This window comes from Gymnoscopelus braueri (genome assembly GCF_963280865.1).
Source record: "Gymnoscopelus braueri genome assembly, chromosome: 18".
In the NCBI taxonomy this organism is placed as follows: domain Eukaryota; kingdom Metazoa; phylum Chordata; class Actinopteri; order Myctophiformes; family Myctophidae; genus Gymnoscopelus; species Gymnoscopelus braueri.
Genome location: NC_137618.1, coordinates 20,849,892 through 20,876,669, shown reverse-complemented (window position 1 = coordinate 20,876,669; position 26,778 = coordinate 20,849,892). Strand labels below are relative to the sequence as shown.

The window sequence follows — 26,778 nt, the reverse complement described above, 5'->3', positions numbered from 1 at the left end:
CTGTATGGTGGCTTGATGTGGATTGCATGTGCTGTGCACAGGTAAGCCAGTGTGTGACAGTAGGCTACTGTAGGTGGATCCCTGTTCCATCATGAGTCATTCGAAGGGAATTGCCTTTTCAGCAGCTTCCGTCTCTCAGCTCAAGTCTTTTATGATAAAACCCGCCCACTTTACTACCATTCTCAGTTTCATCAGCAGAGGCGTGTGAGCGTAATTGCCTGTGTGTGTGTGTGTGTGTGTGTGTGTGTGTGTGTGTGTGTGTGTGTGTGTGTGTGTGTGTGTGTGCACGCGTGTGTGCGTGAGAGAGAGATAAAGAGACAGCCAAAGAGACAGACTTTCATGCGAACAGATCTGCAGATGAGTTGTAGATAGAGTTCACACGTTGAACATAGCTGGCATATGGCTCCACTTCTTCCACCTCCTCTGTCTGAAAAAGCATGAGATGAACGAAAAGATGTAAAACACACCAAGAACATGTACATACATCAACTATGAGTGGTTCTAAACCCTTTTAATTTCAAGGACCCCGAGTTTGATATGCATTAGCCACGGGCCCCATTTCATACGATTTTTTTTTAAGAGATATTTTTTGGGGGCTTTTTTATGCCTTTATTTTTTAGAGAGGGATAGGGAAAGTAGCATGACAGGAAACGGGGAGAGAGATGGGGGGGTGACACGCAGCAAAGGTCGTCGGGAACAGGTTCGAACCCACGACACGCTGTCAGGCTGGCATTGCAGCCTAGGGTGCCTGGACCGTCACGCTACGGCCCAGGCCATTTCTTATGATTTTGTATCCACAAAATCCTCAGTGTTAATGATTGTACAACTGTACACTACCACTACGTTCATATTTACAAATCCATAAACGTCCATTTGGATCATTTAGCTGGGGACCCTCTGGAACCCTGTGAAGGACTCCTGGGGGTCCCTGGACCCCTTGAGAACCAATGATCAGTGAACATAACTGCCAAATGAATTGTACAATAGGTTGCAAGAATGCCCTACCGGTGGAGATTTGGCCTCAGATGGTGTAGTGGGATTGGACTTCCAACAATGCCTGACAACGACAGAGACAAAAACCATCACAGTGCCACCAACGCTCATGGCAATATTTCCCATTCATAACTATGAAATTGTTTGTCATACCTGATCACAATTAGGTTTCTTTGTGTGAAGTACAAAAGTCCCAGTAAAATCCCAATTACACTGACTGCTAGCAAAGTGATCAGAAGCCATCCGAGAACAGAACCAGCTGACGAGGCTGAAACTGAACAGATTAAATTAGACACTAATCTATTGGACGTCATTATCTACTGAGTTATGACATCTATCCATCTTTGGATATTTCAATGGTGCTGCAAATTATTGAATGGAAATTGTCAAAATTATATATTAAAAAAACAGTTGCTGCTATCTTTCTGTGTAATTTCCATTCTATGCAAAAGGCATGAATAGCCTTTGAACTATTTGTACTCTTACAGCCAAACCGTAAGCCTACCTGTGGAGGCTTGTGGCGTGATGATTTGATCTGTGTCCCAAAATGGGTGGTGAATAGCACAGGTCAGGTTATCGATGGCTTTTCCCTCTGGGAGATCTAGCTGGCTTTTCACTGTGCATAATCCATCTGGGTGATGCAGGGTGTCCACTCTAGGTACGGGTGAGTCATTTTCCACGTTCCCCCAGACAATGGTGGCAGCAGGTTTCCCCCTTTCAGCTAAACACACAGCCACCCTCCTGCCGCCCTGCCATTCCAGCGTGGCTGACACATGGGGAGGGACTGGACAGGACAGAAAGACTCACTAAATAAGTCAGACATCACCAGTTCACTGCATAAAAAATTACAGGAAAGTCAGTTCTTGACAGTAACATATGCCCAGTGAGAATTACGGTCTTACCTGTGACAGATACATCATAGATTATTGAGTCACTTCCTCCTTTGTATGCAGACTCACATTTGTAGACCCCCTCATCGCTGTTTGATATGTTTGGGATGAACAAGTAGGATTCACCAGTAGATTTGTTGTGGAGAGTCTTCTTCCCATCCTTGCAAGAGTTTTCACTATGTCCATCATCGTTAGAGGCTATCCGACACTGCTTCTTCTTCAGGTCTATTGTCCAGATAGTGTAAAACCTCTCACTCCGTATCGTGTTGGCGCATGTCAGATTTACAGTACTCCCCTGGTTGACAGTTTCATTTCTGGAGACTGTAACAACAAATTATATTAACACATCTAGAGATTCATATAAGGTCACTGAAACACACTGGTGAATGTTATAGCAATGGTATATCCTGATACAAAGGATACTGAGCATCTTAGTACCCAAGCCAGAAAATCAAAAAATCAAAATGAAAAAAGGTGATGACAACTTCAAAAATATTATAGTAGTTAACACAAATCTTTGGCTTTCGTTACATTTTTACCAGCTACATTTTCAATATTTTCAGGAAACTGACTAATTAATTTAAGACTTGATTGTTTGAATATGGTAGATGGTTTGTTAAAAAATAATAATAAAATGAACATAATCATTCCATATAGGATTGCTCCAGGCTTTAAGCCAAGTAAAAATCTTAAAGTGGGAAATTCTTTCATTTTTCCAAGGTGCCAAAACCTGTTCATTGTCTGTTTCAATTTGTTTGGTCTAAATGATTAATCTACTGTATATCTTCTCCATGTTTCTATTTAACATAATCTCAAAATAGTAAAAACTATACATACATATATATATATATATATATATATATATATATATATATATATATATATATATATATATATATATATATATATATATGGGAAACCTTGAATATGAGGGAGAAAATGTATACATTTACCAAGAGTTACAGTAGAGTTAGATGTTAGTTGTTGGTTGTTATGGTTAGTACCTGAGAGAGATGGAAGAGCGAGTTAGCAGAAAGTGGGAAAAATATTATTTTAATTATCAGTAGCATCAACAGCAATTAACAATTCTGTTATGTTAAATCACAAGACCAGCATTCCAAGTTGTGTGACAACTGAACAAATCAATTCACAAATCAGTCACACATATTGAATAATTCTGCCCAGAAGCAATATGATTGTGTTATTTGCAATTGTTTCCAATTTACTATGAGTATATATTTATATTAATAATTAAATGATATATTATTGAAAAATAAATAAGTTGTAAAAAAATAACTTAAGATAAGAATCTACAGATGTTAAATAACCTTGTACAATCATTATGAAATCTGCACCTGCGATGTCAGAATTTCCACTCCAATAACATTTTTAAAAAACCGAGTGATATCATGGGAGGCTATTGTAACGATGTATACAATATATCTTCAGTGTGTTTGGAGTATGTATACTGTGCGCTTGTTTGTTTTGAAGTGTAAGAAACAAGCATGTGGTCGCTAAACCACAGGACCCTCCATATACAGCGCTGACACAAATGTTATTTCCACCTTTCAGTACCCCCACAATGGAGAAAAGCTGTATCATCATGTCATCTCTAAAAATAGAAGTCACAAGTTCCACTGCGAAGACAAGGGGACTGTGTGTTTGTTCATAATGAAAATTAAACCTCACATACAGTATCTGTTGTGGTACATTTTTCTTCCGTGGCTGAGGACAGTTGCAATAATAAGTCCACCTCCATCATCATATCAGTCCTTTCCTCTGATTCTGATTGTATTCAGACTATAATGGAAAATCTTAATGCAAGTGCTACTTTGATTTACAAGATACAGTTGTGCATCACAATTTCTGTAAATCCAATAATGGGTTCTCCTTGAGTTTTTAATGGCCAGATAACTAGGCATGGGATACGTGTAACTTGTTAATGCATATTGTAGAGCCTTAAATATTCGTGCCACATAACTGAATCATGGAATGTCATTTCCCATGATGGGAGCAAAAATGAAGAAGATGCTCAAACCTGGCTTTTGACTTGTTTCCGACGCCATGAGGATAATCACTCCTAAAATCCACATGATTCCCCTCAGCTCCAGTTGTTTCATGATTCCACCAAAATGTCAATGCGTTGGATCAATCTTGTGTGAACGCACCAGTGACATTAAGAAAAACACTATCTTAAAACTAAGGAAAATATAAATAACCCTCAAGCCTTACAGTATGTCTAAAAGAGTGCTATATTCTACCTAAACCACCAGCTGAGTGCTGTGTCCGTGACTTCACTAAGCCTTTCACAATGAAATCATACAATTGTATCTTGCTGGGTTCTCCTCAGGTGCTTTTCTTAACCTACATACAACCAAGCACTCTTTCTAGAAGAAAGTGCGTTCAAATCCCTCCGCTGATGAGCTGAATATTCTGCCACTCTTCAAGTTTCAGTAATATACAAGACGCTTGAGTAATCCCTCCCTACATGCCTCCCACTCTCCGCCATCCTCGTCTTTCTCTTACCCTCTCCAAACAACTTCCACCCCCCGTTTGCCTTATCTCCTACAAAACAGCACACATGACGTCTGATAACGCAGATGCCAGTTTCCCTTCTTGCGTGTCACATGATCATGCTTTCAAATAAGCGTAAAAACTCAAAACTACTAAATGTAGCAGGTGTCTATTCCACACTGCATTTTATTTGTACAACAAAAAATGCCTTTGCTTTACCACAAGAAAATGTGAAAAACTAAATTGCCTTTAACTCCTATAATCTTACTCTACATGGTACCAATAGATGTTTGAGCAGTTACCCAGATTTAGTATAGCCTAACCTTTATGCTGACTACACATAATTCGGTGCATATGGTTGTTTGTGGCCTCTTATCTGCAGATGCAAAGGGTGTAAAAGCCATGCATTGTAATACTGCTTACACAGTGATTATGAAGTGTTAAAGTGAGGTGTTAACTGACTGAGATTAACACAGGCATGCATTCAGCATACTGTGTGGTTTTCATTTGCAAGCTGTATCTAAGGATGTGGTTGTATTAGGGCCTAATACATGCGATATATGATCTCTTGCAACTTGCAACAAAAAAAAGGTGTACAGTTGCGCTGTTATTTTGCATTGTTATCTAGACCTCTGGTTCTCAAACATTTTCCTGTCAAGGACCCCCAAATTGATATGTATTTGGTTGCAGACTCCCATCTGAAAGGATTTTGCCAGGGATCTGCATAAGAGAAGATTTGTGTTATAAAATATTATTAAAATGTGAACTTGTAGATCAGCTACTTTCTAATAGCCAAAGTATAAGGGTTAAAGTAGTTAAACTAATTTTGATGCTATACTAATTTAGCAGGGGACCACCTGGAAACCTCTCAAGGACCCCTGGGGGTCCCTAGACCCCACTTTGAGAACCACTGATCTAGACTAGCCTATACAGCTAAATTATAAATAGCTTATTTTACTTTTGAACTCTAGCTTCTGTGGGACCGTGTTTATGTTGAGCTATTACCAGCCATAAGAAATTGTCACTGAGCGTGTCTATAGTTTCTAGAATGAAAATAATTACTAATAATGTGACAAATATCTGTTTTTATCTTCTCCTTTTTCAGTGGTCTAATATTAGTATGTCAGCTGAGAGTGAGCTGGCATCCTCGGTACAGAGGAACTAGCTTTTCCATGGTGTTGCAAAACCCCATAACTGTTATGATAGATAATATGTTGATAAGTGTACCAAGAAAGAGCTTGGGCTGATGGACCAGTTGGATTGATTGATTGATTGATTGATTGAATTAACAGTTTGCAAAAGGTACAGTGGTACAGTTATACAATATTACTAAAAGGATATCAAAAAAAGCCCTGAGTGCTTGTTTCCATTGTAGTCCTGTGTATTCAAGACATATAAAGACACATGATACAAGACATCAATAGGAGCAGTGAAAGTATATTTACAGAAAAACATGGGGGGGGGGGTTATTTTGGAAAGCTAGAAGACTTGTCTAGTTGTGTCCCATTTTAATAATTATTTTGTTTAGTGTAGTGTGAAATAAAGAGATCTGAAAACCCTAGGCTATTACAATATCTGGCTTCTACACTCAGACAGAGTGATCCTTGGTCTTGTCTCCATGATTTTATTTTTTATCTTAGTTATGCGGAAGAAAAGGTTAAAAGTTCGGTTTATAAATATAGGCCTGGCTATGATGAAACTAGTTCACAATTGTTAGTCACAAGTCTTAAAGTGGTGTGTGTGTGCGTGTGCGCGCGCGCGACAGCCACTGTTTCCCCTCGATAATGTTGTGGCCAAAGGTTTCCTGTTGAAGTCAGCCCTCTGTTCTCAATAAAAGACCAACGTTTGCACTCTAACAAACGTTGGTTTTCTGTGTAAACTTGTCAAAGAGGAACACTAATATATTGAATTATTAAATGTAATTAAATTCTATAATGTATCATCTAAATATGAAATCGCCAACAGAATTAAGCCATTCTACTTGTTTTACAAAATTGTCTTTCTGGGAACATTCTGCGATGCCCTGCCCCCTGTCGGACATCATACGAACTGCAGCTTAATATTAGTGTTGCCATGTCGGCTTATTATAAGCGACTTTGGGCTTCTTTTTCTGTAAAGTTGATTTAAAAAATTGATAGTTGTGGGATGCGGTGTTTTGGGCTTGTTTCTAAAATGTAGCCTACTTCATTATGTATTACTTCATTAAACTTCATTATTTAGGCTCGCTTCCAAAAAAGTTAATATTTAAACCAGTGGTTCTCAAATATTTTCAAGAAAATGTTTTGTGCCCAGGGAGCATTTGTGTTATGTTTTGTGCCCAGGGAGCATTTGTGTTGTTAGAATGTTTCAAAATTCTCATTTTATTGCCAGTAGCAGTCAAATAGCCGATGCATATAGGTTTAAAGTGCTCATGTGGCCTGGCTAAGTTGCTTCTTTTGGGCTTGTTTTCCTAGACCTGGCTGCTTATTTCTCTCACAAAACCTGGCAACGCTGTTGTTTACCATCTCCATGGTTACTTACAGGACAGACTGCCGTCGATAAAGATGGAGTTCAGAGTTTGTTAAGTCAAGTTAACTTGAGAGGCTCCATCATGAGCGTGTCTGTCACTCGCACACTAAATAGGTCTAAGCAAAATGAAAACAAAAAGGACTTTAGACCACACCGTGTCCATGACTACTTGTATGGTGAGTTTAAGTTAAAAAGGTAGGCTAATGTCATTTAGCTAATCATGGTAAAGTTTTTTTTTTTTTTTTGCCTTGCTATTGTTGCAAAAACTGCAATTGTGCAGCTGTGTTGATTTGGCAATTTGCTTTATCATGCATCATAATTTTTCTATGAATTGAATACACAAGACCCCAATGGAATCAAGCCATAGTGCTTTCTTGGATTCAATCCTTTTAGCATTGTATAAGTATTAAACCGTACTTTGTGCTTTTTTTTAACAAACTGTTAATAAAGTATTCCAATCAATCATTCAATCAATCACAGATCCTGTGTACACGGTGTCAGGAGAAGTGGACCATGCCAGGTCCAGACTCAAGGCCTATGCTTCTATGGATAGAGTGGTAGGTTTGCTTCATACTGTATTGGGCCTACAGGTAGCCTAAGCCTACAGTACAGGTAGCCTATTCTATCTGTACCTCCACCTGCTGTGTCTGTCTGGTAACAGGATAGGTGGGCACTTGGGACATCTGGGCACCTTGATGTAAAATTGGCCATTTTATCCAAAATGTTATCCACTTAAACCCCATGTGAGTAACCGGAGTCCCTCAGAGCTCAATACTAGTGTATTTTCTGATTTCTGTTATTGTGGGGAAAGCTTTCGCTGAAAATAGCCGATCGAAAAGCTCACAATTGTCGATCGGCTGAGCAATACGGATGCTGGGGTTTAAGTAGTAAAGTAAAGTATACATGATTAGGAACATGCTTAAACATTCGACAATTAAGGAATACTATTTCTACAATTGATACAAAACCTGTACAGTGCATATCCCGTCATGTTGGGGCATAAACAAGAAGTTGAAGGATAAAATTAAGTCTGATAATAATGATGTACCTTGCATGTCCACATCATGTATTCACTGTCATTTGCAGACTTAGAGAAGGACATGCACGCTTTCATAACTTGCCACCTAGATTACTGTAACGGTCTGTACACCCGTCTAACCCACAAGTCTATTTCTCGGCCTGCAATTGGTGCAAAATGCTAGCCTGGCATTGGCCAGACTGATAATGTGGAATTGTGGATTCACTCTCACGTTCCTCCCCGGTATCAGTCTGGACTTCGGCCCATAGAGAGCGAGTAAGAGAAATCAGAAAAATTATCGGGCCAATCAGTGACTGCGTTTCAACTGCTGTCCGTACAACAGTGAAAAGCATCAAAATCATGTTCTGATTCTCATACTCGCTCCCTATGGGCCGAAGTCCAGACTGATACCGGGGAGGAACGTGAGGAGTGAATCCACGTTATCAGTCTGGCCAATGCCAGGCTAGACATATGCTGCTGCCAGGCTTCTGACCAACACTAAAAAACGTGCCCAGATCACCCCTGTCATGGCAACTCTCTACTGGCTTCCTGTTGTTTTTAGAATTGATTTTAAGATACTTTTAAAGCCCAAAATGGTCTTGTCCCCCAGTACATTACGGACCTGCTGCTGCCTCCCTATGAACCACCCCGCAGCCTGAGATCCTCAGAGGAGGCCCTCCTACAGGTCCCCAAGACACACCTAGTCACAAAGGGTGATCGGGCTTTTGCCGTCCAAGCACCTAGGCTATGGAACGCCCTACCCTTGGCAATCAGAAAAGACAATTCTCTGGCATCTTTTAAATCACTTCTAAAAACACATCTGTTCAGGAAAGCCTTCCCCTAGGTCACCTCATCTGCCATAAGTGCTGAGTATGCCTGTATCTGTTTGTTTGTTGATGTGGGCAACGAGACCAGTCTTATTTTTTTGGTCTCCTTTTAGCTTGATTGTTTAAATGTGTTTTTCTTTCCTTCCTTCCTTCTTTCTTTCTGCTCATAAAATTAGTAAAAAATACTTAAAAGTTGTCAAAATGACACCGGACATGTATCGCATGTAGGCCTGAATGCAACCACATCCTTAGATACAGCTTGTACGTAAATGAAAACCACACTGTATGTGCTGAATGCCTGTGTTAGTCTCAGTAAGTTCAAATCACTCTGAGTAAGCAGTATTACAGTGATGACTGTTCTGCATCTGCAGATAAGAGGCAAACAACCACACGCACCACATTTTGCGTTTACTCTGCATAAAAGTTAGGTTATACTACTGTAAATCGACAGCATATACACTATTTGTAATAAAAAGTATTTAGAGGTAGGACCCATGCACAGAGCACCTAGGAAAGGCACCTCACAGTAGTACAGTACTACACCTCACACCGTAGAACTGTTATATGGTTGTTGTTGTTGGTGGTGGTGTTTTTGTAATTTTGATGCTTTATTTCAGATAGATCAGTATAGAGAGACAGGGCAGAGAGAGACGAGAGACATGCACTCTCATACTCCCAAGTTATACATGTTATATTTTAGTTATTTGAATTTACTATTATTACTTACTACTACTGCCATTTGTTGCTATTTTGTCTTGTTGCTGCAATGTCGAGGAGCCAAAACTGAAGAATCTTATATACCTGTATATGGGATGTAACAAATACAAATCTTGAAACGTTCTCCACTTGTAGCAAGCATAACCACACTTAGCATTTAATGTGAAAATCCACTCACTGATACTTTCTCTCTCTGCCTTCAGAGAAAAGTGCCAGAGTTTAGATCTATGTTCAGTCATCTGCCACACCACCCACGGTATGCCCTTAAACTGGAGGCCACAGACCCAGTACCCTGCTTTATAGACAGACGCTGGCGTGGTAACATGGAGCAACGAAAGGAGGCACTGCAGCATCTGGCTGGGTAACACACACACACACACACACACACACACACACACACACACACACACACACACACACAGAGAAAAGGCTTCACCACGAGACAATTAGTCATTACAATTATGTTTACTGTGGCAAATACCCCAACAACAACATATTCATTACTCTTGCTTTTTGGTGTCTTTGATTGTCCCTTCTTTAGAGTGGGTGTTCAGTCATCGCTCAGAGCAGAAGAGTACCATGTGACTGGAGCTGATGGCTGGAAATTTTATAAACGGTTTGATTGGCCTGCACTGTGAATTTTGCTGAGAGGAGGCATTCCAATCAGTATTGTCTTGTATACAAGCCTTTGCATTGCAATCTAAAATGAGTTATTGAAGTTAAGCCTTAGTGCCCGTTATCAGATTTTGTATGTCATCCCCTTTGTTTCAGTCCTCTGAGTCCCTTTGCCCAGCAATTCCCCACTGATGTGGTCTTCGCTTTGGAAAAGTGAGTTAAAAACTGGTAACCTCTGTTACTTGATTATATATTTAAACCCCAGAGCGTGAATTCGTATCGTCACCAATACAGAACATTACATCATGTTATTTCTGTAGTACATTTAAAACAGTAGAACTGTCAAAAACTGTCAGAAACGGTAGAAATGAAAATGCCCCCCTTTTCTCTTCTCAGAGGAAACTTGGCTGTCCCCACTGGTGGGAAGATGGCTGAGGGAAAGCCCACCCCATTCCAACGCACCGTGGGAGTCCAAACAGACTACAGGGACAGTGAAGTACAGACAGACCCTTACAGCCCTGACTATGTGGTCCGACCTGGGACAACCCCCTCTGAGCTCCTGACGCTGGCAACACTGACTTGGGGTACAAGAGCAAAACGTATTGACATAAGTCACATTTTGTTCTGATGTCATACTTATTATAGTCTCCCCTGGAGACTATAATAAAATCTTTGACCTACTGTAGCAAGAGGAAGGACAGCGGTTAGTAGATTAGCTTGCTCGTACCTTTGAGCTGCCTCTGCTGTCCCTCTTCCCACTCTGACCCTATTCTCTCTCTTCTCCTGGTGAACATGCAACCCAGGTCATGGTCTGCCTGCAGGCCTGGCAGAAGTTGAATTGATAGAGCGGGCACGTGCCAAGCGTGCCTGGGCGGCCACCCTGCCTCCTCTGAGTGACCTGAGCCAACTAGACAAGCGGAGACGCATGATGGAGGAGATGGAGGTCAATGAGTGGGCCTTCAGAGAGGGCGAAATCCACAAGTGAGTCACATCTGTGCTGCAGTTTTTAGCTGTCAAAAAAAGTGTGGTTAAATAATAGCTGCGGGGAAGGCACTTTGGCTCTTCTCCATCCAGGAGGTGTACAGGTCAGGTCAAATGACATGACCTGTACACCCCCCCCCCCCCCCCCTTTCACCATGGACCAGGCTCAAAGAGGCCCGTCTCACTGTGCTGAGGGACCTACTGGGACAAAGACAAGAAGCCCAGCACGAGGCCATGGCAGAGAGATTAAAGCTGAAACATTCTCAGCGTGAGGGGGACAAGGAGACCAGGCAGAACAAGATTCACAGTGACTACATTAAAGGTAAGACATGCACTAGTCCTGCGAGGTCTGTGCTACCATGACGATCTGTTAATTTCAGAAATTCAGATGAGTGTCTCTCACTTCTGATATCTCACTCTTTCCCATGCAACCTCTGTAGCACTGAGGAAGCTGGAGGATAAGAGAAGGAATGTGGAAGGCAAGCTGGAACGTCGCAACATTGTCAAAGACTACGCTGACTACTCGTCTATGATATATGCTCCTTTGACTCGCAATGGTGGTTTCCCAGACCAGAGCACCCAAAACACTGTGGCCGAAAGCCGCTTCCTCAATACTCATCAAGGTTTGACTATGAATGCTTGTGTGGGTACATACAATTGAAAGTGTCTTTTTACAGATGTGTATCAGAACCTTTGCTGTGGTAGCCTTACTGTGGTGAGGTCAAACCCGTAGGGTTGCTGGAGCTGGAGGCAGGACTCCCCACCTCTGTTCTTGAGCCGCGTGTGAAGGCGCCCACACCCAGAGTCAGCCAGGGCTTCATGAAGCGCTCTGAACGCAGAGAGATGGATCTAATGAAGACTTACCAGGTATTTACAGAAACACACATTAAAGCTACAATCCATTATTTAAATTTTTGTGAATAGAACTTTATTTTAACCAAACTGTATTATAGAGTAGACTATGTTAATACAACTAGTAGCAGTAGCACATCAGCTGTGGTTGGAGGTGGTCTCCCTGCTCTTCTATTGAGACAAGATTCTGTGGTTGGTAGGACACCTACTGGTTAACAAGAGGTATTGCATAAAACATTATCTAGCCTGCACAAACAGGATCTTCAGCTCAATGGTAGACATTTCAGCACTTAGGCAGGGTTCATAAATCTGTGTAGGACATGAATCTAAAGGACTACAGCCCCCTTTTAACTTATTAAAGGGACACGATCATGATTTTCAACATCTTGGAATATCTGTGAAAATGGCAACTACCATTACTTCCTGGTTTTAGCCATGTCACCCTCAGTGACACATTCACATTGTTAGCTGTGGTAATATTGTGATGTTGACTTCAGAAAATATGAATCAGATTGATGTAATGGTCACCAGGTGTAACACAAAAATGGACTCCCTCCTTCCCAGTCCCCAAACAGTCAGCCAACACCAGTTTTAAAATCCAAAAGACAGTGATTTATTTTAGAATTGACAAACATGGTTACATTACTTCAGGGTGGGCTCTAAACATAACATCCTCATCAAGAAATAAAATGTTATGCTTACCTATATTGCAAAGAAAAGAAAAAGAAAAACATGAACAAACTAATAACAAAAAGAAAGGCCTACCCCCACAGTACCAAGGCTATACACTAAAACATGTTACCCCAAATGTAAAATGATGACAGACACAATACTAGTGTGGTTAGAGGCTGGTCAGGAGTAAAACAATTATGTTGTGGTGACAGCTAAGTTTATAGTCCACAGCCTGGTCACATGAACCAATCACCAGCAGGGTCCACTTAGTAGCCAACCACTCACACCAGCTAGTAGTCAATCATCCATTCATCACTACTCAATCACTTGCACGAGCACACACACACACACACACACACACACACACACACACACACACACACACACACACACACACACACACACACACACACACACACACACACACACACACACACACACACACACACACACACATCATCATCAATCAACAGAGAAGTTCTGAAACAGACAGATAGGGACATTTTCTGTCAAGCTGAAATGAACATCAATCGTGTCAAAAGTGGGATAGTGTCCCTTTGATTGGGTACACCACCTGCATCTTAGATTACTCTCCTGTCCATCCACAGGCTCTGAAGGAAGATAAGGAAAGAGTGGTGCAAAAGAAGCCTCTCCGTTTCCTTGTCAAGAAAGAGAAACCAGTTCCCCGTCCGCTCACGCCTAGGGTGGATGAGCCCCCGGAGGTCAGCCCAGCTGTCTGATATTTCACATTCAGATACTGTCGTAGCCTGTGGCCACAGATCTGGTTCTTCGTACATTTATTAGTCATGTTGATTTGTCCTTCACCAGGGGGATGAGGAGAGAGAGCTGGCAGTGATTCACTTGCAGAAACTACTGAGAGGAAGGAGCATTCAGAAACAGGTGTGTGTGTGTGTGTGTGTGTGTGTGTGTGTGTGTGTGTGTGTGTGTGTGTGTGTGTGTTCTGGGGCTCAGCGTGTTGTGAGCTCGTAGATGCTGTTTTACGCAAAGACATTTAGTGTAGAACTTAAACAAGAGGGGGCCTATAGAGCCCATGGGGATAAGGTCAACTAAGTATATGCATCAGCGGTTAACACCCTGGATTTTACTGTGTGTGTGTGTGTGTGTGTGTGTGTGTGTGTGTGTGTGTGTGTCAGATGTTTGAGGGCAAGGAGAAGCATCTGGAGCTGATCCGAGAGGTGAGGACCACCCATGCCCTGCAGAGGGAGGAGCAGGAGCTCCTCAGAGCTGATGCGGAGCTCACACAGGCCCAGCACAACCAGAGGGACCAGCACACACACAAGGTACTGTATGACAGCAAACACACACATGTGTGTGTTTGCTGTCATTTTTACAAAAAAACATTCTATTCTAACCCTAAAGCCGAAAATAGAGGATCTACAATAATGTTTCTCAACGGGGGTGGTACAGCCCCGAGGGGGCGTACAGAGAAGGTCGGGGTGCGATGGAAACAATGTTTTTTAAAGGGTGGGCGCTGAGGTGCTCTTGGGGGTGGGGTGGGGGGGGCTTGATCTTAATATATTCAAATGCATATTTTCTTAATTTCATCCTAGGCTTTTTTTCCCATTAACTCTGCAGTCAAATGAGGTGTGGTTTTACTGATGATACCATGTTACTGTGTTACTATGGTAACATGATCACTATCATGTCACTTGATTCTGACCATGATACTGACATGATAGCGACCATGATACTGACCATGATACTGACATGATACCGACCACGATACTGACCATGATACTGACCATGATACCGACCACGATACTGACCATGATACTGACCATGATACTGACCATGATACCGACCACGATACTGACCATGATACTGACCATGATACCGACCACGATACTGACCATGATACTGACCATGATACCGACCACGATACTGACCATGCTACTGACCATGGATATTGGATAGGGGGTACTGGCCCAAAAAAGGTTGAGAAACACTGATCTACTACAAGCTCACAACCACATCCTCCATATCCTGTAAACTTACAGATCGCCTGTTTTCGGTGCGCCTGAATATTTTCCTAATTGTCCTCACAATGTGTATTTCTCAAATTCTACTATATACTGGGGGACATTTGGCCCTCACAAGTTTAGCACAGTAATACAAGCACACACACACACACACACACACACACACACACACAGAGCTCTAATCTTTGACCCTCTCGTCGTCCACTCCCCAGCTTGCCGTGGAGGAGGCGCACCAGGCCGGTGTGGTGGGGGTGGAGCTGGTGGACATGTTGGACACCCTGTCCAAGGAGCTGATCCGCCTGCAGGAGGAGCGCAGGATCCACGCCATGACGCTGCTGGCAGAGAGAGAGCGCCGCATACGCGAGGCCGAAGAGAGCGGGAGGAGACAGGTGGAAGAGCGCCGACGCAGAGAGGAAGACGAGATCTTCAGACAGGTGTGTGTGTGTGTGTGCGCGTGCACTCGCGTGCGCTTGTGTGTGTGCAATCCCTGGCTCTTCCTGACTTTTTGTCAAAGTGTCCTTGAGCAAGACACTGAACAGCAAACTACCCCCGATGAGGGCGGTTACTTGCATGGTTGCCTCCACCGTCGTTGTGTGAATGGGTGAATGCAACGCAAATTGTAGAAGCAGTTTTTTATAAAACAATATAATTTACCATATGTGTGTGGTATGACAATTCTATCGATGATAACGTCCCATTTTTCACACGAACGCCTTGCTGTGCTGCAGGTGGTGAAGGTGCACCAGGATACTGTGGACTTGTATCTGGAGGACATCATCATGGACGCCATGGAGCAAACAGCTGACCAGCAGGCCAGAGAGGAGGTCCGCAGAATGGCTAGAGAGGTCAACAATGTTGCATATGCCATGGAGGAAAGGTAGACAACACCCTGGTGCTTTACACTCTGTCCAGGTCTCATCCAGCATGTCCACCTTTATGTTTGATCTGTGTCTGTCTGTCCGTCCGTCCGTCCGTCCGGCCGTCCGTCCGTCCGTCCGTCCGTCCGTCCGTCCGTCTGTCTGTCTGTCTGTCTGTCCTTATGAGTCTGTCTTCCTATCTGTCTATCTTCCTGTCATGATTTTGCCAGTTTCTTGTTAACATTTATAGGATACTGCTTTGCATTCAAAAGTTAAAACCAAAACAAAACCCACAAATGGAGAATAAAAGTGGGTACAGGATCTACTGTTGGAAGCAGGTGGACTGTGAAAAAGATATGCTGATAGTTATTTATGCTCACACTTGCCTGTGTGTGTGTGTGTGTGTGTGTGTGTGTGTGTGTGTGTGTGTGTGGGTGGTAATAGCTGCAACAGCCTTCAGTCAGAAGAGATTGTGTCTGAGCTGGTGTATAGCTTCCTGATCCCAGAAATCCAGAAGATCACAGTCAGGCAAAAAGGTCTGGGTAACATTTCTGTTTTCAACCTATTATCAAAAAACACACAGACTGGTCGAGCAGTGCTTGTATGGAAGTCCATTGGCCCAGAAATTAAATAATAAATACCACAATGAAATAAATAACATTGACAATGAAATAAATAAAAAACACAATTATATAAATAAAATAATTGTTTTGAATAAATGAAAAAACAAAACAAAAAATTAAATAAAGAATACAATTAAATAAATAAGAAATACAATTAAATAAATGAAAAATACAATCAAATAAATAAATGCATTCATTTATCTCATTACCTGTGTAGCTGTGACTTCTGCTTCTAACTGTATTCTTTGTTGTTCTCCTCTCATAGTCCACCAGAGCCAGCATAGACACTTACAGGCAGCCCGACAGATCCTCCAGGGGGCAGAAGAGAGTTCTGGGGATCTGCCAGGACAACATGGGGCCCCAAAATTGACCTGTCCTTCTGATAGGGCCTCCAGACAAGTCCTGGAGGAGATGATCAGCAATGTGCAGCAAAAGAGAGAATGTGACAGAGAAGAGCGTGAAGAATCAACCGGTGAAGGCTAAAAAGTATTTAAGAGTTGAGCTTGTAGATCTGCTATTCTTTTTTCCCCCCAGAATATGGGTGCTGGGGTTCAAGTGGTTAACATGGGCTATGTATTTGAAAATGTTGCTCTTCCAAATTATATTAAAAGTTTCATTGTCATGGTGTTTTGCTGAGTTATCATAATGTTGTGGTTGTTTACATTGTTTTTATTTGTTTGTTTATTTTCAAACTTATGTTAAATGTCTTGTGTAAATGTTGTGAAAGGTCCAAACTTTGATGATGCAGAAGGAGACAGAAATGATTAAGCTAAGGTCAACACAGTGTGTTGTTTAAAAGCCTATGTGAAATAAAAATCACACCCTGTGTGAAGTGGGCGGTGTCTTGCTAGCTAATCACAATACTGAATGGAGTCAACCAATCATGTACAAAAGATAAATACATTTATTGAAACACTCTTTATGATGGACGAAAGCATAACTTGAAAATAACAAATGTTTGGTTTTTTTCAAGTTATGGTTGCTTATATAGGGCTATGCACATGTGTCATGTGACACTGGCCAATCACAGTCCTGAATAGACTGTGATTGGCCAATCACAGCGCAGGATAATTCTACAAATTTCCTGGGCCCAGATCACAGCGCAGGAAAATGTACATTTTTCCAAATCTCACTTATAGGGGCGGTTTCACCGCCCAAAAAGAGAAAATCTGTATATCTACAAACTTGAATTGCTCTTTGGATTGAACTTTGAAGTAGTAGAAGTTTACAGAAAGAAGTGTATCATAGGATTTTTTTAAGCCAGGAGTCAGACACTGCCCCACTGTGGTCACTGACCACATTAGATAACACACCAAACTCTCAAGTTGACTTAATAACCATTACCGTTAAGTTAACCATAGAGTAATAGCAGAACAAATTGGCAAGGTAAACATTGGTACAAAGTAGGCAAAGACAAGGGGCTTGATCATTTCCAGGCTATCCTACTCTTTATTTAATGCAAATTACAGTACCAGGGAACTATTCCTCAGAGCACGCAGAAGGAATATTTACAGAGGCGCACATTTAGCATACCTTCACAGAACAAAAACAAAAGATAAAAACAAAAAAAAACAAAAAAAACAAATGAAATAAAAATTTCAGTCACAAACAGAGGCATTCAAGTAGTAGTATTGTTATACAGGATGTTTTTGTAGTATTTTCTTTCTATTTTTTTTTTCTCTTTAAACCCAGATAGCATATTCTTCTACCACAAGTGCGCTGAATATGATGGCAGAGATTTCAAATATTTATATATCAAATCTCAAATACCATCATATATATATATATATATATATATACGGTATATATATATATATATATACGGTATATATAAATACAATCTCACACCATCCTGGCTTCTCTTTTTTTGGTAACCTTTGTGGTTTTTAGAAGGTCAGGGGGCAAGGTGAAGTGGTCACACTGGTTTACAGGCTTGGTGGAGGGTTTGTGCGTGTGTGGGGCGGGGGGGGGGGGGTAGCAATACACGCTCATGACTGCAAAGATTACAGTAAGCAAGACGAGAAAAAGGCTACATGACTCCACCCTTTTACGTGCTACTGAACACCCCTCGTATCACAAGGAGCGGAGAGGTATAAGACAGAGTGAAAGGACTGAGAGAAATGACCGAATATCCAAAGAGAGAATGAGAGACGGGATACATTATTGCCTCTGAGGATGGCTCGTCACAATTGTCATGATTTGGCTTCGGCGAGAGAACCAACACTGAAACCATGCTGCACTGTAGATCATGATTTTATGACCACAGTTGCCATGCCCACCTCACCCCACCCCTACTGTGTGCCCTCGCTTCAATGCGGGGAAACATGCAGTTTGAGCGTGCGTGCATGTGTGTGTGTGTCTGTCCCACAATAAAACCTTAGACGTTTATCCAAAATAAAACACTTCTCTACGGTATCTGCAAGGAAAATATCCTTATAATCGATAACATCTGTATGTTACACTGACATTAAGTCTGTGATGAAATGAGGGGGGGCTGAGGGTTAAAGCCTAAATGTATACTTTGACCACGCCCCTCGCCGAACAATACTGTTTAGCACTGAGCGATGAGGTCATATAACCAAGTATACATTAGGCCTCATTCAAGTGGAAGGGGGTGTGTGTGTGTGTGTGTGTGTGTGTGTGTGTGTGTGTGTTATGGGACAGCAGGACATTCAACAGCACCAAAGGAAGAGTCACAATGCATGGCGGGAGAACGATGGAAGGGCGGGGAGGTGGGTGGGCTGGGGAAGAAGGCGATAGTGTATGAAAGCAAAGGCACTCCAAACTATAGTTACACTATACATGACTAGTTCTTGTTACAATAATACAGCTGTCATCATCTACTGTACTGTACAGGTAAGATTGAACTATATGGCTGGATAAAGCTGATCATCATCATCTACAATATCCATAAACAATGTCAGTTTTGCCCTGATTCTTTTTTTTTTCTTTTTTGTCTTTTTCAATACCCCCTACTAACCATCCCACCCTCTTTGTTTTTGCTCATAAACAGTACATGGGTCTGCATATATACATACCTTGAACACAACATGGAAGGAAAAAAAAAAAAAAACATAATCGAACATAAAAAAACCCAAAACATACAAGTCAGGATTTTGGTGAGGAGCATTTATACTGTATATACAAATTCTGCTGTTGTGTTCTGTCCTTTTTTCCCCATTCAGTTTATTTTATTTTTTATCGTAGTGAGTATTTTCCATAAGTAAGATGTTTCGACAGACTGTACCGAGCGGCTCTATGCATGTGCAGCAGGCGGAGAGGAAGAACGCTTGACAAAAGCCTGATTTATACTTCCGTCATATGACGTGTCACTCGCCGAAAACAGCAGCTCTACAAGCTCATAGTGCCCTGCATTGTGGCACGTTGTGAGCTTGTAGATCTACTAATTTCAGCGAGGAACACAGTCATATGTCGGGGTATAAATTAAGCATAACACTCCCAAGTCAGTGGTCACAATAATATGAGACAGTCTGTGGTGGCGGGAGACATGCCGCTAAGCAAAATGCGGTTGTCCCCCATCGCAACCCCCCCCCCCCCCCCCCGACCACGCCGCAAAGACTACTCAATAATTAAAAGACGGAAGTGTGAAAGATTGTCTCTGAAACTTTCACAGGGAGAAAGGCAGAGGGGGGTTGGAGAAGTGCCGGGGTCTGGTGAGGGGAAGACATATCCCTAGACACTGCACTGTCACAAGACCAGTCACCCCAGAGTGGCATACAGGAGAGGGAAATAAGAGTGAAAAAAAAATCCTACAGCCGTAAGCCTAAAATGTATACTTCCAACGTAAGACGGCGTCTCTTGCTGAAAATGACCCAATCTTTGGCAAGTGACACCGCTGTGAAGTATAAATCGGGCTTTAACCACTTGAACCCCAGAATCCACATTCTGGGGGGAACATTAGCCAAAAATACCATATCTACAAGCTCACAATGCAACGCTTTGTGAGCTTGCCGAAGAGATGTAGACGGGGGGAAAGAAAATTCCGAGAACAGTTGCAACTCAGGTCCGTTTCACTAAGACTAGTGGGTTTAAGTGGTTAACGAACAAACGTGGACAACACAGGAGAACAGGGGTCGTTGAATGCTGGAATCTAACCGCACTCCAGCAAAGAGAAAGAGAGAGAGCAAGGAAAAACTGAACAAAAACACCACCTTGCCTTATTCTATGTCGTAAGGCAGCAGCAAATATTGCTACTGCTCTGCCAGATATGAGCTCACCATAAATGATTTCTGAACCATTGAAGTTAATATACATATATCTATATATACTTTTTATACATAAGGAAAAGTAATATATAAACCGTGTATGTATGTATGCATGTATGTTTTGTATTGTATGTAAATATATTTATATATTATACAAGCACACATAAACAGATACATGTCACATCCATCACACATGTCAACCCAACCCCCCTCCCCCCCCCTCCAAAAAACAAAACAACATACAAAAACAAAACAATTTGCCCAGGAATATAAAACAAAAATAAAAACATGGTTGATTAAAACAGCTGCTAACCATTTAAAAACAACCCCGGACAAGGAGGGGCAAAAAATAAAAAATAAAATAAGTCGTCCAAATCCCCCCCTCCCACAAGTGGACAGTTCCTGTCCACATATATCAGGATCATCATGCATCCATGTGTGTGAGAGACTGCATGTATATGTATATATAATATATATATATATGAGAGTGTGTGCGCGTTTGTGTGTGTACACGTGCGTGAGCCTCATGCCTAGTTTAGTGGAACTGGAGGTCAATGTCTGAAGGTGAAAGGTGAGCGGTAGGGTGTGTATGTGTGTGTTGGGGTCGGGGGGGGGGGGGGGGGGGGGGGGTGACCCTACCCAGTCAAATCCTTAAGTGTTCATTTTAACACTGAATACTGTATAAATGGTGTGGTTCCATTTCTACCCTCCTCAGCGTTAATTGAACACCAACATATCTTGACTGTGTAGGTGGTCCTAACCATACTCAGGCCATGCACTACAGGAGGAAACCAGGAGGGTCCAGCCAGGGGAACACATGGGGTTGGGGGGGGGTGTTGCCAGAGAGAAGGCCAGGTACTGTAGGTGTGTATTAAATATGGGGAGTGGGGTGGGGGGGGGGGGGATAAATGGGCAGGGCGGCCGGCCAGCTTAGGACTTCATGACCTTCTCTACAGATTGTTCTCAAACAAACGTTAGCAGGCTAGTATCGCGCATACATGTACGGTGTACTTTTAGAACGAGTACAGCCTCCCCTCTGCCCCTGAAGAACGCAGAGAGAAACGTCTTCGGTGGAGGAATCAAAAAGAAAAGAAAACAAACAAACAAACAGCTGGTTGGGGGTGGGCAGTTGGCGATGGGAAATGTTTGTTTTGGTGGTTTGTTGAGGTGGGGGCTGATTGCCAGCTGTTGGATCCACTCCCACCCACCCCCCTGCCCCCTGGCTAGGGTCAGCATCCCTCCACTGCCGTTGGACTACAGAAGAGAAGAGAGGAGGTGGAGTTCATCCTGGGTTGGGGTGATGGAGGGGACCATGGGGTGGGCATGGGGCTGAGGCTGGGCATGGGTGGGTTGGGGTCCGCAGGGTGGGTTCAGGAGGTGGAGTTGGAGGCAGAGGCAGAGGGGGTGGTGGTGCTGGGGCCTCGCTCTGTGCTGCTACCGTCTGTAAAAGCACAACCAGAGTAAGAGGATGGTTACTCATTCATACTAAGGGTGTCACACAAATTGAAATAAAAATAAAATAAAGCATCGATCGAAATGGGCAAAAAAATCTGTGACTTTAAAACTACAGTCAGTTGCTCTTTTTGGTGCCATTCAAGCTCTTGCCATCAAGAGCTTCAATAGCACCTGCTTTACAACAGCTTGAGTTTTCTAACCTGCAAAACCACCAAGACTAGAATTATCAAAATCAAAGGTTTTAATCGAAATTTTGGTAGAATCGTGACCTTAAAATCGGAAGTCAAATCGAATGACGGATTCCGAGAATTGTGACACCTCTAATTCATACAGGGGTTCAGCAAAGGCTTTTCTTGATTATATATTCTATCGAGGAAAAAGCTCTTTTCTTGCAGACTCCGAGAACGTAGTTTAGCAACGTTAGCACAGCGCCTCAGTGGAGCTATTTTGATGGGTTCAGGGTAGGGTCGGCAATTAATCAAAAATATATGTGCTCTATACTGCCTCCCCCTGGTCAGCTGGGGCGCCTGATGGAGGGGAAAGGCACTGGGTTGGAATAACGTGTTCCTTCCACGCGCTACGTCCTACCGGGGAAACTCCCCCCTGTCAGGTGATAAGAAGCGGCCTGCTCACTCCTCATGCATTGAAGGCATGAGCTCAGTTCGGGGCTCTCCCCAGGCTGGCAGAGGGAGAGTAGCGCCCAGGATTACAGCTTAGGTAAATGGCACTGGGTGAAAAAATGGGTTACAAAAATAGTGGGCAATTTTTTTTTTTAATAAAAATATATTGAAACCGATATTTAGAAGCAATGACAGACTTGATTTTGCTCATGGAGTGTAATTGAAGGTTTTTATTTATTTTTATTAGATTATCAACTTAAACCTGTACTATACTTTGTTGTACAATGGTAGTGCACAAAAATAGTGAAAATAGCCAATCTACAAGCTCACAAATCTGCTATTTTCACTATTTTAAACGAGGCAAACGTTTGAAATAATCGTGACATTGATTTGACGTCATATTGCCCAGCCCTAGTACAGGGGGCCGAGTTGTGGCACTGACCTGTGGTGGCAGAGGCGTTGGTTGGGGTGGAGGCTGCAGCCTGGCTACGGGCATGGGCAGGGATGAGGATGGAGGCCAGGGAGGGATTACTGGACAGCTCTGAGAGAAGAGGGGGGGCGGGGCGGGGGGGGGGGGGTGAGTTACAGCAGTGCTTCTCAAACCTTTTCATTTCAAGGACCCCCAGTTTACTATGCATTAGGCCACGGAACCCCATAACTCTGGGCGTGTACAAATGGACCCATAAGGGTCCATTTGTGCACCCTCAGAGTTACCAACCATTTAGCTGGTGACCCCATGGAACCCCCTCAAGGACCCCTGGGGGTCCCCCGGAACCCACTCTGACGGTTACAGCATCGTCAGAATCACAGTCACACCAAGTTCCCCGTTTAGAGACCTTTTGATAATACCTAGTCGTGGTAAATAAACAAATACCTAAATATAATTAAGAAAATTATAAAATGAACGCGATTTATCTACCATCTGCTAATATGGTGGAACAACAACAACACAGAAATAAACAAAAAATGTGACATGAGTAATGAGGCAAAAAAGTGGACAAGTGGTTCTGGATTTCATACCCTGGGTGGTGAAGTTAAAGAGGGAGGGCTTCTCTCTCCCGTTGGGCAGTTTGACGTTGGGGTCGCGCAGCTCGTCGAAGAAAGAGTGCGCGCAAGCTTCCAGCGGGGTGAGGCGGGCTGTGGGCGTGTACTCCAGCAGTCGGGAACACAGCGCTATGGCTTCCGGTGGGGTGCGCGGCCGGAACACCTACACACCAATCAGATAACAATGACAGGGAGTGAACAAAGTGGTCACATCACAGTGTTATTGGTCAGCTTTGTAATAATAACAATGTAATAATTAAGCAGTGAGGATTCCCTTCTTCTGATGTTTTTTCACATGGATATGAAGTTAATTAGCTTGAAGGTAAATTATCTTCTTGAAGCAACTACAAATATAATGATTTGGGCAGGGATACTAATGAGTTACGGTCTCGAGGTTCAATAGTTTCTTTTTGTCACATGCCCTTACAATACAGCTGTAGACATAATGCAGGCAGTGAATTGCTGTAACTTGGCACTATCTCAACAGTGTGCACAAAAGTAAAAAATTACAATAAGAGCAAAATAGCAAATGGCAGTTACACAGAATGACCACAGTGGGGAGCCTGAGAGGCTGCCACGAGGACTTGCAGCCTGCTGATTGGATGTTTACGCTATCCAATGCTAAAGCAGTGGGCGGGATTGCTGAGGGTCAGGAAGAGGGAATGTTCCATTTAAAGCCTATGGCAGGGGAACCACTTTTATAACGGCTATTTGATGTTGCATAAAACCTAATACGTGAAAGTAGAGTGTAAGATGGAAAAGTACAGACTGTGGTGGCTAAGCGGATTTGACCATATCAGACTGACAGCAGAGCAGTGCTATAAAAGTGGTCAGAGTAGAATGGACCCTGTTGGGAGTGACTGAAGAGGATGGAATCACTGAAGCCAGTTAAGTTCACTTCAACATATACAAGGCCTGGGCTCACATAGTGGCCTTATGGTTAGGTTGTCCATCCTCTAATCATTGGGTTACAGGTTTGACTCCCTGAAACCTCCCATTCTGTCAGTGTGCCCTTGGGCAAGGCACCAAGTCTCCATCTACTCACTCATTGTAAAGTCACTTTGGATACAAATTCTTAAACTGAAAAAGTTGCATAATTATCATCACTGTCGGGCAGAAGCTTGAATGTCCAAAACCTTCAGTTTTCAGGAAACTGACAATGGATCCAATGTAGTTATTATTTAGTAGCAAAGTCTTGGTTGAAAGTCCACTTTCAACTTGCCCTCTGTATTTTCAAAAGTGACCCGAAGGCCCTGGGTGTGACTAAAACACGAAGACCTTAAAGCAACAATATTTTGCACAATATTTTGGTCAAAACAACTACTTGAGTATTGAGGGCTGGCCAAGAGTTCAATGGGACAAACAACCATAGCCGAGTAAATAGACATGTTTTGACAACAGTAGGGAGAAAAAAACACTCAATTTCACACTCAAAAAACACTCGCATTTCAAAACGGGGTCCTACAGAATTTTCCAGGGGGTCCACAGCCAAATAAGTAGTTCAATTGAACTATAATAAAATTCCCTTGAAAATATTATAATACAAAACAAATTGCAAATGATTGTTTCAATATGACCTATATTAATAGGTCTATATACCATGTACAATTATGAAATTTAGACAATTTAATTGAAACCAAAATATCTGTTCATATTAGGGTCTCTAGGGCGGAATCGTTTCGAATACCACTGCTCTGCTCGACGGAGCTCTCGGCTTCCTGTTTCGAACCCGGAGGTCATTGAAGAACACCTCAGAGCTAGATACAGGGGGAACGAAAGCACCGCTGAGTTGGAGCTGATGAGGATAGATGGCCGTGGACAGGCAACACAAGCACACACACACACACAGATAATGGGGGAAAGGGGTGTGGGTCTTAAAGAGTAGTAAAAGGGCTCCTGTACCTGTTGACTCACCTTAGTCCAAGGGTGTGCCTTGATCTGGGGGAATTTGAACTCGGTGTAGTTGGGGTTCATCTCTCGGATCTGCTCTCGGGTAGGCGTACCGAGCACCTGGGGCACAGAGGCAGACGGGTTAAGGCGGAGAGAACAAGACGAGACGGATGGGGGGGGGGGGGTGAGTGGGTATAGAAGAGTTAGAAATAAGGCAGGATTTGCACGGGTACGGTAACGGGAGAGTAGGAGGCAGCCGAGATTTTACATCCTGGATGGATGGAGGAAGGGATGGCGGCAGAGAGGTACTGAAGACAGCATGATGAAACTTCTGAGTATTTCTGTAAAATTGCAGACACTTTGACAGAGGAGACTACATACTACCACATCTACAGGCCGTGTGCCTTGTAGGCCTACGTTTGTACCTTGATGATTTCAACCAGCTGATCCACTCCACTGTCGCCGGGGAAGATCGGTTGTCCTAGCAACAGCTCTGCCAGCACACAGCCTGCTGACCACACATCTACGGAAGGGGGGGGGGGAAAGGGGGCGGGTCAACAGAAAAGACGACAGAGTCAAATAAAAGCAAAAGACACGGGAATTCACTGCTGCTGCTGCTGCTAGCACGCTGGCAACATTTATAGAGGATGCGGGGGTGAAGGAGTTAGCATAGCGGTCACAGGGCACTCTACCTACCTATGCTGGATGTGTAGTCGGTGGCACCGAAGATGAGCTCGGGAGCCCGATAATAGCGGGAGCAGATATAGGAAACGTTGGGCTCCCCGCGGACCAGCTGTTTTGCACTGCACACAAAAGGTGATAACACGCATCATTACTATCAGCAGCAACGTTACTACAGTTACCAAAACATCTTCTGTGTTTTGAGCAGGAAGAGGGGCGTAGGTACACATACTGAACGCGATATTGTCTTCCCCACTATGTTTGGGGAATTAATAGCTGGGGAGGACTTCGCCTGTGATTGGCTGAGATGGGGGAGAAGCGAGCGGTGGTTTTGCTTTGGGTAATCCATTCTATCCACCATCAGCACGGACGGCGAACTCATCGACGTGCGCCATCGGCTGCTCGCTGCGGGCACACGCTTGCCTAGGCCTCAAGCCTGTGCCGTTAGCGCACTTACCTAGTTCAGGTAACAAAAACAAGTGTTCCTCTTCCCCAGCCATAGTAGGGAAAACAATATAGCATACTGTGTACAGCCTCGAAAAAGTAATGGCTTCCATGCACATCAAACTCTTAGAGCTCCCAGCAAAGTGTTCCGTCTGATGACTTAATGGAAGATTTGACGGAAAATAATATGCGGTCTCGTCAAAGTATGAAGTGTCTCCTTTGCATATTATGGGAGCTAATTTTAATTCCAGTAATACACACTGTGTGAAGTCCTCTGTGTAAAACTCCCTCAGACGGGCAACCTTACCAGGGAATTGCCCTGAAACCTAAGACGGGCCTGTCTGGGTGCAC

The 26,778-nt window shown here is 43.0% G+C and overlaps 3 protein-coding genes across 7 annotated transcripts in view; 1 reads left to right on the top strand and 2 right to left on the bottom strand.

The window, feature by feature from the left end:
• Positions 1 to 208: 208 nt before the first annotated feature.
• On the bottom strand, positions 209 to 4,342 carry LOC308073609 (cell surface glycoprotein CD200 receptor 5). Of its 3 annotated transcripts, none has more exons than XM_080412613.1 (7): positions 3,922 to 4,342; positions 2,837 to 2,887; positions 1,896 to 2,204; positions 1,499 to 1,777; positions 1,147 to 1,267; positions 1,006 to 1,057; positions 209 to 427 (listed from the first exon to the last, which is right to left on the bottom strand). In XM_080412613.1, exons 1-7 carry the CDS (start codon positions 4,001 to 4,003, stop codon positions 338 to 340), a joined length of 984 nt encoding a protein of 327 aa, XP_080268739.1. In that variant the 5' UTR covers positions 4,004 to 4,342; the 3' UTR covers positions 209 to 337. The 3 variants fall into 3 exon arrangements, with proteins under 3 accessions (XP_080268739.1, XP_080268740.1, XP_080268741.1); XM_080412614.1 differs by having other exon boundaries at positions 1,147 to 1,261; XM_080412615.1 differs by lacking the exon at positions 2,837 to 2,887.
• A 2,645-nt stretch (positions 4,343 to 6,987) lies between these two features.
• Positions 6,988 to 16,550, top strand: cfap91 (cilia and flagella associated protein 91; the record flags this gene model as incomplete). The annotated part of the gene is made up of 17 exons (XM_080412146.1): positions 6,988 to 7,081; positions 7,386 to 7,462; positions 9,671 to 9,828; positions 10,009 to 10,083; positions 10,239 to 10,295; positions 10,479 to 10,666; positions 10,886 to 11,063; positions 11,228 to 11,385; positions 11,504 to 11,686; positions 11,797 to 11,930; positions 13,196 to 13,309; positions 13,416 to 13,487; positions 13,742 to 13,888; positions 14,800 to 15,021; positions 15,316 to 15,464; positions 15,889 to 15,980; positions 16,333 to 16,550. The coding sequence occupies 17 exons, from the start codon at positions 6,988 to 6,990 to the stop codon at positions 16,548 to 16,550; spliced, it is 2,316 nt and encodes a 771-aa protein (XP_080268272.1).
• A 939-nt stretch (positions 16,551 to 17,489) lies between these two features.
• Positions 17,490 to 26,778, bottom strand: part of gsk3ba (glycogen synthase kinase 3 beta-a) — a 31,821-nt gene continuing 22,532 nt past the window's right edge. Inside the window, exons 6-11 of one of the 3 annotated variants that reach the window (XM_080412602.1) lie at positions 25,999 to 26,105; positions 25,728 to 25,825; positions 25,315 to 25,422; positions 23,389 to 23,575; positions 22,811 to 22,909; positions 17,490 to 21,734 (exon numbers count right to left, since the gene is read on the bottom strand). In XM_080412602.1, coding sequence (XP_080268728.1) covers positions 21,664 to 21,734; positions 22,811 to 22,909; positions 23,389 to 23,575; positions 25,315 to 25,422; positions 25,728 to 25,825; positions 25,999 to 26,105 — 670 coding nt within the window. In that variant the 3' untranslated portion in view covers positions 17,490 to 21,663. The remainder of the gene's footprint in view (positions 21,735 to 22,810; positions 22,910 to 23,388; positions 23,576 to 25,314; positions 25,423 to 25,727; positions 25,826 to 25,998; positions 26,106 to 26,778) is intronic. The other 2 variants (XM_080412603.1, XM_080412604.1) reach the window with 2 other exon arrangements.